Raw genomic sequence first — 15,693 nt, forward strand, 5'->3', positions numbered from 1 at the left:
AGGAGACAGCCTTATGAGAGAATTACAAAGAGAAGCCATATTTGAGCTATCACAAAAATGTGAGAAACCAAAAACAACAGCAATCACTAGTAAACAATTCACAGCCCATGAAAAGAGCAAAAACTTAAAATTCCCTTTACAACATCCATAGAATATTTTTAGGAAACGAATCTGTTTGACAGTACTCTCTTTCTTCACATGGTTGACAGAACTACAAGAGAATGCAGGAAGAAAAAAAAAAAGTACCTGGAACACAATCTTTGACCAACAGTAGGCATTTAATAAATGCGTAATTCCCCACTTTCTTCACCCTTCAAAATCTAGGAGAGAAATACTTATTTTCATGCAAATGATTTTTCCCAGTTTTCCTAAATCATGTGCCAAAGATCTGGTAAAAGTCATTGGCAACTGAAAATCTGGCCTATTCTCATAGATGTCTGGACTGAGAATTTAAACATCTAATTTATGAGAGATTTTCGAGAACACTTTTTAGTCTCCCTGCATACTTCCAGCTTGTCAGTTTTGCTGCCAAAGCATAAACACTTTTAAGAAAGAAAAAAGGCATTGAGCAGAAGATTTTCTTCTCTTATACATTAAACCATTTAACAGATGACCTGGAGGAGAAAGAACAGCAAATTAAACGGAATCTAAGGTTCACACAATAGTGATAATAAAAAGCAATTGAGGGTAAGGGACACTCACTATCCAATAAACAGCCACTTTTTTTTTAAAGGGACATTTTAAAATAGTGCTAATATAAAAAACAAAATTAATAGTTTATGAATTGATATTAGTCTTCAATTCTTTTTCATTGTTTTTCTTGCATTTTAACAAATGTACATTTTTGTACTTATATATCTGCCTACATTCTGAGCCCAAATATTTTTACATGACTGATAGAGCTGATATGCTTAAAATGCTAACACATTTGAAAGAACAAATTATAAAACTGTAAGATTTATCAGAACATCGTTTCACAAAGAGCATCTCTGTCTTGGTTCATCTTTGAGTATTTGGATTTAACAGCTCTTTAGGAGTTCAAAATATTAGCTCTTAATCTCTTCTACAACTTATCTGATGGAGTTATAACAGATAGTAATTCACTCCATTATTTCCTCCTGCTTTTCTAAAGCATCTTTCTCCATGTTCAATTTCAAAATAGCCGTCCATAGTTACATGCATTCCTTGACCTTTTGACAGATTTGCATACCAATCCAACAGGTAGCCCTGTAAGGTCATATTGTAAAATAAAAGTTTCATTAACAAATAGTCAGCCAAAAACACAAATAGCAGAAAACATGCTATAATCTTACACTCTGTCCTTGATATTGACAGGCTATTAAAAAAAAGTAGTCTCAGCTTGGCTAAGCTGCCTGCCATCCATTTGGCCTAGCGAAAAGCTATTTAGCATTTTTGAAACAGCATGTACTAGTTAATGATAATCATTACATAATCAGAGTTTCACTCAGGCTAGAGTGTATATAATAGATGGCAAGCAGACAAGATTGGGAAACCACTTTGGGAAATCCTTGATAATCTTGAATAATGGATGCTTGAATTAGAAGAGGAAGGCCTCTGAACTTGCTGTATTTAAATCCCAGATTTTGCATTTCTCAGGTGTGCCAGTTTGAATAAGTTGCTTATTCTCCCTACACTTCAGTTTCCGAATCGTCACAGGACTGTTGCTAAAGAACAAATTAACTACATACACATCAACTAGCATTCTTCATAGCATAAAAAAGTACAAATGTTTGTTAATATTAATGTGATGTGAATGAAAAAAGAAATGAGAATTAACTACAAGATGCTTAGGAAATGGGAATGGACAGCTTGGATACAAGCAAAAGGTTTGACTGGACAGACAAGCTTGGAAAGGGGTACTATCCGGTGAAATGAAAAAGGTGCTTACAGTCTGAAGGAAAAGCGATTATTCCTGACTACATGCATTATCAGAGATTTGCCAGCATGCAGGTGAAATGCTGCATAGAGCTACATAGAGCTCTGAAATGAATGAAACAGACCAACACTGGATACCTGAGATTAAGGAGCCATTAAGTCCATGGGCAATCATGAGCCTCCCTAGAGACTATGCAGAGAAACAAATGATGACTCCAGGAAGAATCTAAGCCGCATCAACACCTAGAGAAAGGACAGGCACGGAGAGGGTATGGTGCTACACTGGTTGCAACACCTACAGCCCATATCAGAACGGTAGGACAAAGTGTGGCCTCCACTGTCAATCCATCTTCCTGTAAATACACCCAGGAAGCAAAAGATCAGATGGCCCAAGAACCTGGATTCACATATCTGACACTTGCATTTAGCCTGGTACAGCCCAGCTGTTGTAAGCATTTGAGGATTGAACCAATGGATGGAAGATCTTCCTGTCACTCTGCCTTTCAAATAAATCAATAAACTGTTTTATAAAAGAATGGGTGGGCAAGGGAAGAAAGTCCTGCAAAGCACAAGGAGCAAGCAGCCAGAGAAGTTAGAAAAGCAAGATGCATTAAAAACTGAAAGAAAAACAGTGTTTCAAACAGGCAGTATTTTATATCAATACTGCCAAACAGTGAAATAAAAATGAGAATTTTCACCAGGTGTAGCAACAAAGTCGCTCATCCACATAATAAATGCCTCAAGTATTATGCCAGGGCTTCGAAATACAGACATGAATAAGTAAGACCCTAACACAGACTCTGCTGTAAAAATAGATGTACTTGAGCAAGTAAATTAAATACCTGTATTATGTGTCAAGGACCATAAGTAGAGTGACACGATAGAATAAAGGCTAACTTCAGATAGGCAGTTCAGGATGATGACATCCCAGAGGAGGGAAAATTTAAGGCACCTAAAGCAGGAGGAAACACACGTGACTCCAGCAGATAAGGAAGGGATGGAGAGAAGCTAGAATGTGTTTATACATCACACTGAGGGCAAGGTAAGAGTGGATGATCACAGCATTGAACTTTCTAAGAAGGGAGTTCAGATCAGTCTAGCCAATGATACGGAATAGCTTCATTTTCCTCATTGATATTAGTCTTAATAATCAGAAATAGGACATTTTACTATCCTTTCAAGCACTATTTATTTAACGTAAGCTAAACTTCTCTGTTTTAAAGGATACTACACCATTATAAGCATATTATTATTTCGTTAGTTTTACGTACTCTCTTTAAAGTTTTCTTCCTCACTAATATTCCTCTCATATATTTCCTATAACACCTGCTTGGTTCTATCATTAAATTGTATTTTTCTTAGGTGCTCATTTTCAAGCAATGTACATCAGAATTTGAATTTTTCATATAAGGATTCTATACATTTCATATAGGGATTCTACACATTTCCAGTAACACAAATGAATTGGTGAAACTGTTTAAGAAAAATTATGTTCCAGTTTGTTTCTTATTTCCTAAACCTAAGTATTTACATACATATATACAATAAAATTGATACATGAAACTTGTTTCATTTAAGCAGCTGAATTTTCATTCATTTTAAGTTTTGTTATCCACAACATGAAAAACTGTAAGGCCATTCCATATTAACAATGCTATCAACAAGAAATTAATTACTTATTATCTATAATTTATGAGGCAGTGAGCTAGGTTTATTACATAGCCTACAAAAAAATACAGTATTTCTTTCATTTTACAATCTCAGATGTAAGGTGACTAGCCCGAGACCACAGAACTGGGATTTAAACCCAATTCTGTATATTTGAAAACTATGGTCATTATATCAGGATGCTCAGATTATTAACAGATTTGGTTTCTCAAAAACACCTATCAGATATGATATTAAATCAAAAAATGAAATTTTAAGTGATAAAAATGTTTTATTCAATCTTTATTAAACTGTGTACAACTTAGGAACATTAGCCATACACACAATTATTTCATATTCACTCTCTGGCGTTAACAGTTTGATTTCAAATTCTTAATATTAGAGAAAAGAGACAAAAGAAAACTATAAAAGATAATGACACTGTATTTAATGTCCATGAATTATTATCATGATTCTAAATCTTTTCCAGCTTATACTTAGTATGTGTATTAATTCCAATGATTTATTGGCAATTTACTGCCTGTTCTCACAAAACAGTGTCTCTCAAAAAGATAACAAATGGCCCAAGTTATTCCTTAATCAGAAAAACCTAACCTCTGATTAGAACTTCTAAATCTCCTTAGTTCTCTGAATTTAAAAGGCAACACGTCTGAATGTATGCATCATAATTTGCTCTAAGCAGGATCTATGATTGACTGTATTATAAGCTCTTCCTACTAAGACTTTTCAGATAGCCAAAATATCTACCAAGACACTACTTGAAAAAGTCTATAAATATTAACCAAAAGAAATTGCTGCCATATAATCTTTATTTTCCTTAACAAAAATACACACAAGAGCACAAAATTCACTTATATATCATTATTTTACAAGCATAAATAATACTCAGAATTCAAGTACAGTCAAGTGCAGAAATATTTCCTATATGTTAATATGTAAACATAAACTAATTATGTACATCATGTGCCTTTGGCCCAGCTGCAAAATAAAAGACACCAAAAAGAAACACTGCACTTGACTGTTCAATTGCATTCCTATTGAGAATTCGTACCAATGTCTAATAGCAACAGTTAAAAAACTTTCATATCCCTTAATGTAAACACCTAAACACATTTCCCTCCTACTGGCAATATCTCAAGAGATAAAATTCTATTCATTTTTAATGATAATATTCTCCAAATCTTAAGTGTTCTTCATTCCCTTAAAAAAACACTATTAGAGAACTTGCTCTTAACCAAAGTTCTTTCTATGCAAATGGATATTATTTACAAGCTACACATACAGAAAACAATACGATTATCTTTAGAGTGGACCAAAAAAAAAATCCAAAAGTTATCCAAATAGTGTGAGTCTTTGTACATTTAAAACATTCTCCCTTTATGGATATCACTTGCTTTTAATTAATACCTAGAAGATTCAACTCTGATATATGGAACTAGCTAGACAATCTGAATTCAAATATTATCAAGCATCAACTCAGAGGTGCAAAAACAGAAGAAATCAAGTACCATCTAAAAACCAGTAACCAACATCAATAAGACTACACATAACCAGTTGAAGGCACGTAGAAGCATTTACTACTTTGTCACTGAAGCTTCTCCACTTAGTTCAGGGTTGGGAATACAATCACATCTGGCAACTGTAGATTCAGCTTCATTCACTGCTTCCTCACTCTCAGTCTCTTCTTTCTTCTCTGGTTCCTCTGAGATTGATGCTTTTTCAACATCCGGATTTATCTGCTCTGGAGTTAATATTTCTTCATCTACTTCCTCTGTACTATTTTCAAGAACATCTTGCTCTTTTAAAGGTTCTGAAAAGATAAAGATTTAAGACTTTAAGAATATCCAATTGTTTAAACTGTTAAATGAGGTGAACAAAATATACACACAAAGAGGCTAAAACAGAACGGTCTAGCAATGTCCTTAAAAATCTTTTAAAATAAGTACTTAACTCCCTATATCCCTACACCATTCAGAATATTACACAACTCCAAGACAGAAATGCAGTTAAGTCACTTGAATGTTACTATTTGAGAATCACAAGCAGAAAATAAAAGCAGAGAGGGCAAATGAAAATCTACAGACATTTGCAGACCAATTTTGCTCAAGGGCAACCAAGTGCTACTATGGAAAGCTTCCGGAGCCATCAATCAATTGTAATCCATGCTCATAAAATTTACCCAGAGGAAAACTGTAAGTTTTATACAACTCTTCTGTCACAGAACAATACTTAATAGGCAAAAGTTCTACAATTTGCTATAGCTTAACAAATCTTCTTAAGCAAACCAATAATGTCACACAGAGTTAAAAACCAGAAGCTCAGAATTTAGGATTCAACTCACCATTGTACATGTTTAAGTGAACACAGTCCTGGATAGATAATAATATTCTGTCTGACAAATTTTCTCAATACTGTACTGAAATAGGAGAGGTACCAAAGTTTAAGGTTTATTCTATTAAAATTTTGGTATGTTACTATTTTTCAGGAAGAGACACTTAACTACTAGCCAAAGCAACTAAATTAAAAAACTTGAGTGACCAAAATTTCCAGTAAATATTACATTTCAGATTTAGAACACACGAAAAGACAAAAAAACTACTGCAATGATGGGACTGACTGAAAGGAAGGGTATCGAGGGATCCCCTTGGCTATCATCTTAGAATTTTATCGATAAATCTGTTCTTTCATTAACAAAAAAATTTTTAACCAAATCAGCCCAGTGCCCATTGCACTGTCAGTTAAGTGTCTGTGTGCATTACTGTAATCCCAAATGGCGCCCATTCACATAATGGCTGCTCGACTTCTGATCCAGCTCCTTGCTAATACCTTGGGAAAGCAGCAGAGGATGGCCCAAGTCCGTGGGCCCCATGTTGGAAACTTGGAAAAAGCTCCTGGCATCAGACTGCCAAATTCCGGCTACTGTGGCCATTTGGGGAGTGAACCAACAAATGGAAGATCTCTCTCTTTCTCTCTCTCTATAACTCTGCCTTTGACATGAAAATAAATTTTAACAATCAAACAGCATATTTATGGCTTTTTTTTCCTTTCTGTATTGATTTACAGAAAAACCATTTTTTTAAAGATTTATTTATTTTATTGTAGTTAGATATACAGAGAGGAAGAGGAGAAAGAGAGGAAGATCTTCTGTCCAATGATTTCACTCCCCAATCAACCACAACTGCTGGAGCTGAGCCAATCCAAAGCAAGGAGCCTGTAGCCTCTTCCAGGTCTCCCACGCGGGTGCAGGGTACCAAGGCTTTGGGCTTCGACTGCTTTCCCAGGCCACAAGCAGGGAGCCGGATGGGAAGCGGGGATGCTGGGATTAGAACCAGAGCCCATATGGGATCCTGTTGTGCTCAAGCCGCTAGGCCACTACACCAGGCCCGAGAAACAATTTTTTTAAAAAGACTTATTTTTACTTGAAAATTAGAGCTACAGAGAGAAAGGGAGATACAAGAGAGTGAGAGGAGGGATCTTCCAGCCAATAGTTAATCCCCCAGATGGCCACAATAGCCAGAGCTGAGCTGGTCTGAAACTAGAAATTACTCATTTTCTTCTGGGTTTCCAATAGAGGCCCAAGGCCTTGGGCCATCCTCAATTGCTTCCCAAGGCCACTGGCAGGGAGCTGGAGTGGAAGTGGAGTAGCTGGGAATATGAACCAGCACCTATGTGGGTTGCAAGCTCTGTGATTAGATTACAGTGCCAGCCTCAGAAAAACAATTTACTAGCAATTACACTGTAAAAAGATGTTGATACCAGTCAGTTTAAAAGAGACAGGCTTGGGCCCAGCAGCGTGGCCTAGCGGCTAAAGTCCTTGTCTTGAATGCCCTGGGATCCCATATGGGCGCCGTTTCGTGCCCTGGCAGCTCCACTTCCCATCCAGTTCCCTGCTTGTGGCCTGGGAAAGCAGTCGACGGCCCAAAGCTTTGGGACCCTGCACCCGCGTGGGAGACCCGGAAGAGGTTCCTGGTTCCCGGCTTCGGATCAGCTCAGTACTGGCTGTTGTGGCTCACTTGGGGAGTGAAACATCGGACGGAAGATCTTCCTCTCTGTCTCTCCTCCCTGTATATCTGACTTTGTAATAAAATAAATAAATCTTTAAAAAATATATATATATATATATTTAAAAGAGACAGGCTTTTGATATAATTTTGTAAGAAGTAATTTAGGGACTGGCACCATGGCACAGCCAGTTAAGCCTCTGCCTGCAGTGACAGCATCCCTTATGGGAACCAATTAGAGCTCAAGTTGCCCCATTTCCAATGTAGTTCCCGCTAATGTACTAAAAAAGTAGTGGAGGATGCCCAAATGCTTGCATCCCTAAACCCACACAAATCAAAACAGAAGAAACTCCTGTCTCTTGAATTTGGACTGGCCCAGCTATGACAATTGTGGCCATTTGGGGAGTGAACCAGCTGACAGCAGATCTTTCTCTTTCTGTGTCTTCTCTTTTTGCAACTCTGTTTTTGAAGTAAAAGTAACATAGTTTTAAAAAGTAATTCGAATGAGATCTGAATAAACTAAGTGTAAAATTTCATAATTAAAGCACAGTACTCATAATGAGATTTACTCAACTGTTTCAAAAGTATTTACTTTGTTTCTATGGGAGAGTATTACTTGCCCATTCTAATAAGCACAGTGCATTTTTCTCCACTACACAACAGATGGGGAATAAATATCCAGAACTTAAGAACTTCAGATACTCAATATAGCAAAACAAACAACCCTGTGACGGAATCAGTGAAAGACATGAACAGACATTTTTCAAAAGAGCAAATTCAAATGGCTAACATGAAAAAATGCTAAGGCTCTCTAGACTTTAGGAAAATACAAATATAAACCACATTGAGGTTCCACCTAACTCCAACGAGATTGGCCTACAATGAGAAATCTAATAACAACACCTGCTGGGGATGTGGGGGAAAACACCCTACTCCACTGTTGGTGGAAGTGTAGACTAGTGCAGCCATTACGGAAGTCATTATGGAGAGTGCTTTACAACTGAGAATTCATTTATCATACCAACCACCCCTGGGAATGTATTTAATTGAAATAAAATATGTATATGGGAAAGCAACCTAAAATCCTGTATTTATAGCAGCACAACACACAATAGTGGACAAACAGAAACAATCCAGATGCCTGTCAACAGATGGTTGGGTAAAGAGATGGTGGTACATCTACTTTATGGACTACTACTCAGCCATAAAAAAATAAAGAAAACCTACCATTTGCAACAAAAATGGTTCCAAATGGAAACCATCATGCTTAGTGAAGTAAGCTAGTTCCAAAAGGACAAATATGGTCTCTCTGATATAAACAGACTTCAGGGTCTGGTGTGGTGGTCTAGCAGCTAAAGTCCTTGCCTTGAGTGCACTGGGATCCCATATGGACACCGGTTCTAATCCTGGCAGACCCGCTTCCCATCCAGCTCCTTGCTTGTGGCCTGGGAAAGCAGTCGAGGATGGCCTAAATCCTTGGCACCCTGCACCCACATGGGAGACCTGGAAGAAGCTCCTGGCTTCTGAATGGCTCAGCTCTGGCCATTGCAGTCATTTGGGGAGTGAATCATCGGACAGAAGATCTCTCCTCCTCTCTGTATATCTGACTTTCCAATAAAAATAAAGAATCTTTTTAAAAAAATAAAATAGACTTTTTTGTAAAGTATATAATAAATAGACAAGGGTAAACAAATACATACATATAGTCTCATAATGTATAGTGCAGACTAGCATAGCAGGATATAAGGATATGCTGCAGGACACATCTCTACTCCTCAATAAAAGTAGAACTTCCAATGGAACATTTAAATATAAAGTATGACACTCGATTTGCTGTCTTTGACTATACTTAACAAGTCATGAAACATTTAAATAGTAGAAAGTTAAAATTGTAACTGTTACTAAGGAACTATACTACTGTGATAATACAGGGGGAAACGGGGGGCAAACAAGGAGGGAGAAACTCGAGGTGGAGGGATAAATCCCTATACCTACAAAACTGTATCATGGAAAATAATAATTGATTGTACAGTTTTCCTCATAGTTTAAAATAGCTTGGTGGAATAAAAAACATTTCAGAAGATGTTAATATTTGGGCATAAAACACTAAAAGAGAAAGCAGTCTTTACATTAACACTAATTAAACTGCTACTTTTCCCTGCATGACCCAGTTTAAGAATATAACCTACAAAGAATGACCTAATTCCACCCATAAGAAAAATTTTAAATTAACTTTGGCAGAACACAATATCAAGAAAGCAACATATCCGTGTGATTAAAAAACAAAAATGGAATTTGCTTCTTTCCCCCTATGCTTTCCTAATATTCTTGAGAGAAAAACTTGTATCTTTTGTTTGGGTAAAGCTTAAACTCTGCTAGACAACTCGTAAAACTGAGTATAATTTTATAATGAATAGCACTGCCTCAGCTAAGCCACACACACGCAAAAACAGGCAAGAACTTCATCTTACCTTTAGGTTTTTAGCACAGCTCTTAAAAGAACAATTTGGAAGGAAATCATGGTCTAGCAGCAAAACAGCTTCTTTTTTTTTTTTTTTTTTTTTTTTTTGCTTTAATAACATTAAAATCGCACCCTTCTAGCCTGGTGCAGTAGCCTAGTGGCTAAAGCCCTCACCTTGAATGCACCAGGATCCCATATGGGCACGGGTTCTAATCCCAGGAACTCTACTTCCCACTCAGCTTCCTGCTTGTGGCCTGAGAAAGCCATCAAGGACAGCTCAAAGCCTTGGGTTCCTGAACCCGTGTGGGAGACCTGGAGGAAGTTCCTGGCTCCTGGCTTCGGATCAGCACAGCACCAGCCACTGCAGTCACTTGGGGAGTGAAATCATCGAACAGAAGATCTTCCTCTCTGTCTCTCCTCCTCTCTGTATATCTGACTTTTAAATGAAAATAAAATAAATCTTAAAAAAAATTGCACCCTGCTAACACATCAGCACTCACTTGTTGGGTAGATTATAAACTAACCCAAAGGAACTTTGTTAAATTGAAATTGACAGTCTGTCTTTGAACTTGAATGTTTTAAAAAAGGAAGTTTTTACAAGATTTTCATGCCTCAGGGGAAATGCCTAGTTACATTTAAGGAACAAAAGTATAGCTTTCATCCCAAATCAACATTTTGGACTCAACAAGTAAGAGTCAATTAAAATGCAACCCACGTATAAGAAAACAGCTAGTATTCAATACACAGAACACCATTTACCATTGTTGAACAAATGAATTAACCAAGGTATGAGTTTCATTATTAAGCAATGACCTAAAACTAAACTATTTTGTCAAAGTTTTTAAAAAAGGGACTCAGAAAGCCAACATTTCTGTGAAAAATAGACATGGAAAAACCTAGTATAGGGGCAAGTTGATATCTTCAGTAACCCACACATAATTAAACAAATGTATAAGCTTTTTGGCTCTGATACATACAACTAATTCAACCAAATTTAGACCATTAAATTGCTCAATTTCTTGGAGCATCAAATAAAAACACTAAAAATAGGAGTTTGCCTTTTTCATTGCAAGTTAATAAAACAGTATTTTCCATAAGGAAAGGGAGGGAAGAACAGAAGTCAAATTATCAAGATAAATTTCACCTTACATAAAGTTAACTAGTCTAGTATTGACTAGATTTCATTCAGTTGAATAAAAGCTGTTTACTATCAAAAAAATATGTAAGACATAGACAAGCACAACTGACAATGAAAACACAGTATTTTTAAAAAGCTAGTCATAAAGCTCTCTACTTGTACACATACAAAGCTAGTATTCTAATGATTATTATATCTAGCAAAAGGATGATATATATCCAGTCATTTAGAAATCGTGTATTTTTAAAGGCAAAACTGGTATTTTTTAAAAAAAACACTTCAATGTAACTCTACAGAGATCAAAATATTATTACAGTACTCATGGGATCATAACAGAAACTGAGGAATGTAAAAACTTTTTATTATATCTAGTATCCTCACAGATGTAAATAAATTTGGTAAATGTCTTGCATTTGTCTATTACCACAGTATCTGGGTTAACAGTTGTAGAAAGAAAAAAAAAACTTTGCAAAAACAAATGAGCAATTAGTGGGAGATATTTCTTCCAGGTTTCTTTGATGAAAATTTTCCAAGATTCCATAATGGTGTCCTAAAGAATGGTCCAGAAATTTTTAAATCCTTCTGCCTCATTCTAAAGGCAAACTTCTCCAATCTCAGAATACAGATAAAATTAAATTTCAAAATCTCATGTAAAAAATTGGAAAAAAAATTCTTCAATTAAATCTACATATTCATTCTTTGAAGTGGCTACTAATAATTGTTAGAAAAACAATTAAGATAGAAAAAGTTTCCTTTTGATTCCATCTGTGAATTCACTAATTTCTACATTTGCTGCTGCTGTTGAGGAACTGTCCAAATACATTTTAAAAGTAACAAAGTGTTCTCAGCTCTCAAAGTTCTATGTCATCAGAGAATTTAGAAATCAAAAATTGAAGTCCCTGACTATTAGCACAGAGTAGATGAGTGAGATAACATAGTTTACTATTTTAGACTGTTCCTTTTTTAGGTTTTGTTTTTGGGTGTTGTTGTTGTTGTTGTTAAACAGTGTTTCAATCAGGGTATACCACTGGCAATCGAAACAGTGTAGATTCATCGGTTCATCAGAAATATTTTCGGTAACTTGCTAAAGAAATCCAACTTGGAAGTGGTGACTGTATATACCACAGTATTGAGAAGTCTTGAAGGAAGGTCTGTCTTCTGCCAAGCTCAAGGAGAAAAGGTACTTGTGCAGCCTTGATGAATCCAACAAGAGGCGTGAGAGGCACTACTCTAGAAACTGTCTCAATCAAATGAAATTGTTGCTTCCATTTTTGAGCACTACAGTAATCACACCCTGTCTGTAATTTAGTCTTCACCTTTCGACATTACCTTATTAGGGTTGAGTTTGAGCCAGTTAGACTTCATTCCGGAGATTTCAGACAGAAAATGAGACATCGGGGATATAGCTCCTCCTAGATTAGATGAGAAGGAAAGGTATAGCTGGTGTTTGTTAACTATCCATCTTGACCTGAGCACAAGATAGAAAGCATGGGACTCATTACCAAGATTTTTTATTTTGCTGGCTGTTTTTTCCTTTCTTTTCTTTACTTGGTCCCAATTATTGACTTTCAAACATTTGTTTAGTTTTCCTAAGCAAGTTATTCATGGAAAGGACTTCAACTTTTCCTCTAGGCATCTTCAGTATGAAATTCTTTAGTTTTCCAGTTCCAAGAAGTTGCAAAGGCAAGGCAGATGATTTGTATATGACAGCATGCAGCTCAGAGCATGATTTAAGCAAAAGAAAAAAATTGACACTGTGTTTGGAGTTGACGTTGCTGAGCCGGAGAAGACGAATACATTGATTCGATGTTGGAAGTGGATATGACTCTGTCAGCGATCTGTGCTCAAACTTACTGTGGTATTTGTTAGTAAGCCAAAAAGCCAAGCCCAATTCAACATACATATTTAGGTTCAGTCTTCAAATAAACAAAAAAGGTATTCAAATTTCACAAAATAGATACTCAAATTTCTTACATCTTAAAACTTAATGCCTCATAATATTCCCAGATAATTTTGCAATATTCAACACTTTTTGAAAAATAAACCAAATACAAGTAAATGAAAATTTCTAGAAATTAAAGAGGAGGAATACTGACAAGTAAATAAATTATGTGAACTACAGATCCAATGTACATATTTTCTATATCAGGTATAGCACCAGAATTTTACGGCCCATGTGAAAATTTCAGTATTCTTTCTAACTCAGAGCTGATGAACAAAAAGCTGATCAAATACTAACAGCAGGTATACTTGACAATAGTTAGATCTTACATATTATCTTTCCACTTCTTAAGTAAAACTTCCTCAAGAAATTACAAAACAGAAGTGCATGATGAATTCTAACATTAAACAGAGTCTGATAAATTCTGTTTCTCTAAAATAAGACAGATTTTATATCAAAGGCAATGTCAATTTCATGGACATCTATGAACTGCTTCATGGAACATCAGTCATATTGATTACAGTCATACAAAAACTACAAGGAAGACTCTCAATTTCAAAGTTGCTTGCTTTCTGATGATTTCTACTGATTCAAGTAGTAGACAAGCCTATTTTATCTACAAATCTTACATCCTTTATCTTATGAATAGTAATCTACATGGTTCCAATAATCATCTTAACTCAGATAAATTGAAACAATGAGCCCATGAAATCAGAACTAGTCAAATCTTCAACAGCTATTAGGAGTGCTCGCTCTCACAGACATTTATCTGGCTAATGCAAGCAGCTGCTTGTCACAATAAAATCTGTATTTTAAAACAAGCACATCACGTGAATCACAAAAAGCCTATCAGAGCAATTGCCGACCCATGCAAATTGCAAAATGACAAATTCATTTTTATTAAAAATCATTATGCTTTTATTATTGTTAAAGAGCACACATTTTTTAACAGATAAAGCTATTTAACTGACAATATTTATACCTTCATTAAATTGGTTATCCGATGGAGGCAAACTTCCTGATGGCAAAGGATCAACTACACTTGGGTCTTCTACAGTCTGCTTCTTCTCAAAACTAAACTCTGGAAGCCTTGGAGCTTGGGGTCTAGTTTTTCTCGCAGGATTCAAGAAAAAACAGTAGGCACACCGAAAAGCTGCAGAAGATTTTTGAAAAATGAAACCACAAATCAAAGTTAAGTGCAAGGACTTAATAGGTAACTCAGAAAACTACTTTTCCAAACAAAGGACCCTTCAAGTTCTTTACTGCTCATGAAATTCACATTCTTTTAATAATATTATGGTAAGTGTTCAAACCCAAAATAACTCTAAAGCTCACTTGCTTATTACTAGTATTAAAACACTGACTTTAAATCAGAAAAGGTAGAAGTTACAGAGCAATATACTAGCAATAAAGTACTAACAACAACAAATTCACACTGTACAGAGTTTAAAAATGCTGATACAGACATATCACAGATCAACTAAATCAGACTCTGTAGGTGGGTCTTGGTCAAGTCTGTCAGGTGATTTTGACAAGCAATAAACTATGAAAACAACTAGATACGTATTGTACGAGGAAGAAATCTGCCTTCCTTCCCACTCAGAGTACCTGGCAGTGTACACAGACACAATATCCAACGTAAAATGCTATTACAATGGCATGTAATTAAATAGTCAAGGGTAATATATTTTAATTTAACTGCTCAACACTTCTTACCAATGTATTCAAATTCTTCTTTCAAAGCCATGCCATTATGAGAAAAACACTGTTGACATATAAGTGCATACCTACACAAAAAGAAAAAAGCAGATGAGTTACAATTGTAGGCAAACATCATGAGAGAGGCTACAGTTTAGTCTTTCTTGCTGAACTAAATTTTAACATGGCTAAATATGCCAAACATGTTAGACATTACTTAGTAAAACATTAACAATACTCTTTAAACAAAAGCCAAAATTAGCCAAAACCATTTCAAATATTGAAAAATGTAATTTTTGGGCTGGCGCTGTTGCAAATGGGTTAAGCTGACACCCATTAAGCTGCAAAATCAGCATCTTATATGGGCACCGGTTCCCCTTCCAGGCTGTGCAACTTCCCATTCAGCTCCCTGCTGGTACTCTTTGGCAAGCAATGGGAGAGGCAGACGGGGAAAAAGCTCCAGGCTCCTGGTTTTGGTCTAGCAGAGCACTAGCCTTTGCAACCATTCTGGGAAATGGAAGAGCAGATGGAAGGTGTCTCCCTCTGTCTCTGCCCCTCTCTCTGTGTAATTCTGACATTTAAATAAAGAAGTAAAATTTTTCTAGAAAAATTTTAATGTAACTTACAAAGTGAATTAAAAATAAGCTAAGCAAGGCCAGTGCAGTGGCATAGCACACTAATCCTCAACCTGTGGTGCTGGTATCTCATGTTTACATGGCTTCATTCCTAGCTGCTCCACTTCAGATTCAGCTCCTTGCTAATGGTCTGGGAAAGCAGCAGAGAATGGAACAAAGCCTTGGGCTCCTACTCCCCCAAAAGAGATCCATAGGAAGCTCATAGCTCCTGGCTTCTGATATGCCCAGCTCTGGCTGTGGCAGCTATTTGGGGA

The 15,693-nt window shown here is 36.2% G+C and overlaps 1 protein-coding gene across 6 annotated transcripts in view; it reads right to left on the reverse strand.

Annotated features, from left to right (window-relative positions):
• Positions 1–4,355: 4,355 nt before the first annotated feature.
• LNPK (lunapark, ER junction formation factor) overlaps positions 4,356–15,693 on the reverse strand; it is an 88,898-nt gene continuing 77,560 nt past the window's right edge. For 5 of the 6 annotated variants that reach the window (XM_058664662.1, XM_058664663.1, XM_004577037.3 and 2 more), the window contains 3 exons: positions 14,823–14,893; positions 14,089–14,259; positions 4,356–5,374 (listed from right to left, as the gene is read on the reverse strand). In XM_058664662.1, coding sequence (XP_058520645.1) covers positions 5,142–5,374; positions 14,089–14,259; positions 14,823–14,893 — 475 coding nt within the window. In that variant the 3' untranslated portion in view covers positions 4,356–5,141. Of the gene's footprint in view, positions 5,375–12,493; positions 12,577–14,088; positions 14,260–14,822; positions 14,894–15,693 lie in introns of all 6 variants that reach the window. The other variant, XM_058664664.1, reaches the window with a different exon arrangement.

The sequence above is a fragment of the Ochotona princeps genome, chromosome 5 (assembly GCF_030435755.1).
Source record: "Ochotona princeps isolate mOchPri1 chromosome 5, mOchPri1.hap1, whole genome shotgun sequence".
NCBI lineage: Eukaryota > Metazoa > Chordata > Mammalia > Lagomorpha > Ochotonidae > Ochotona > Ochotona princeps.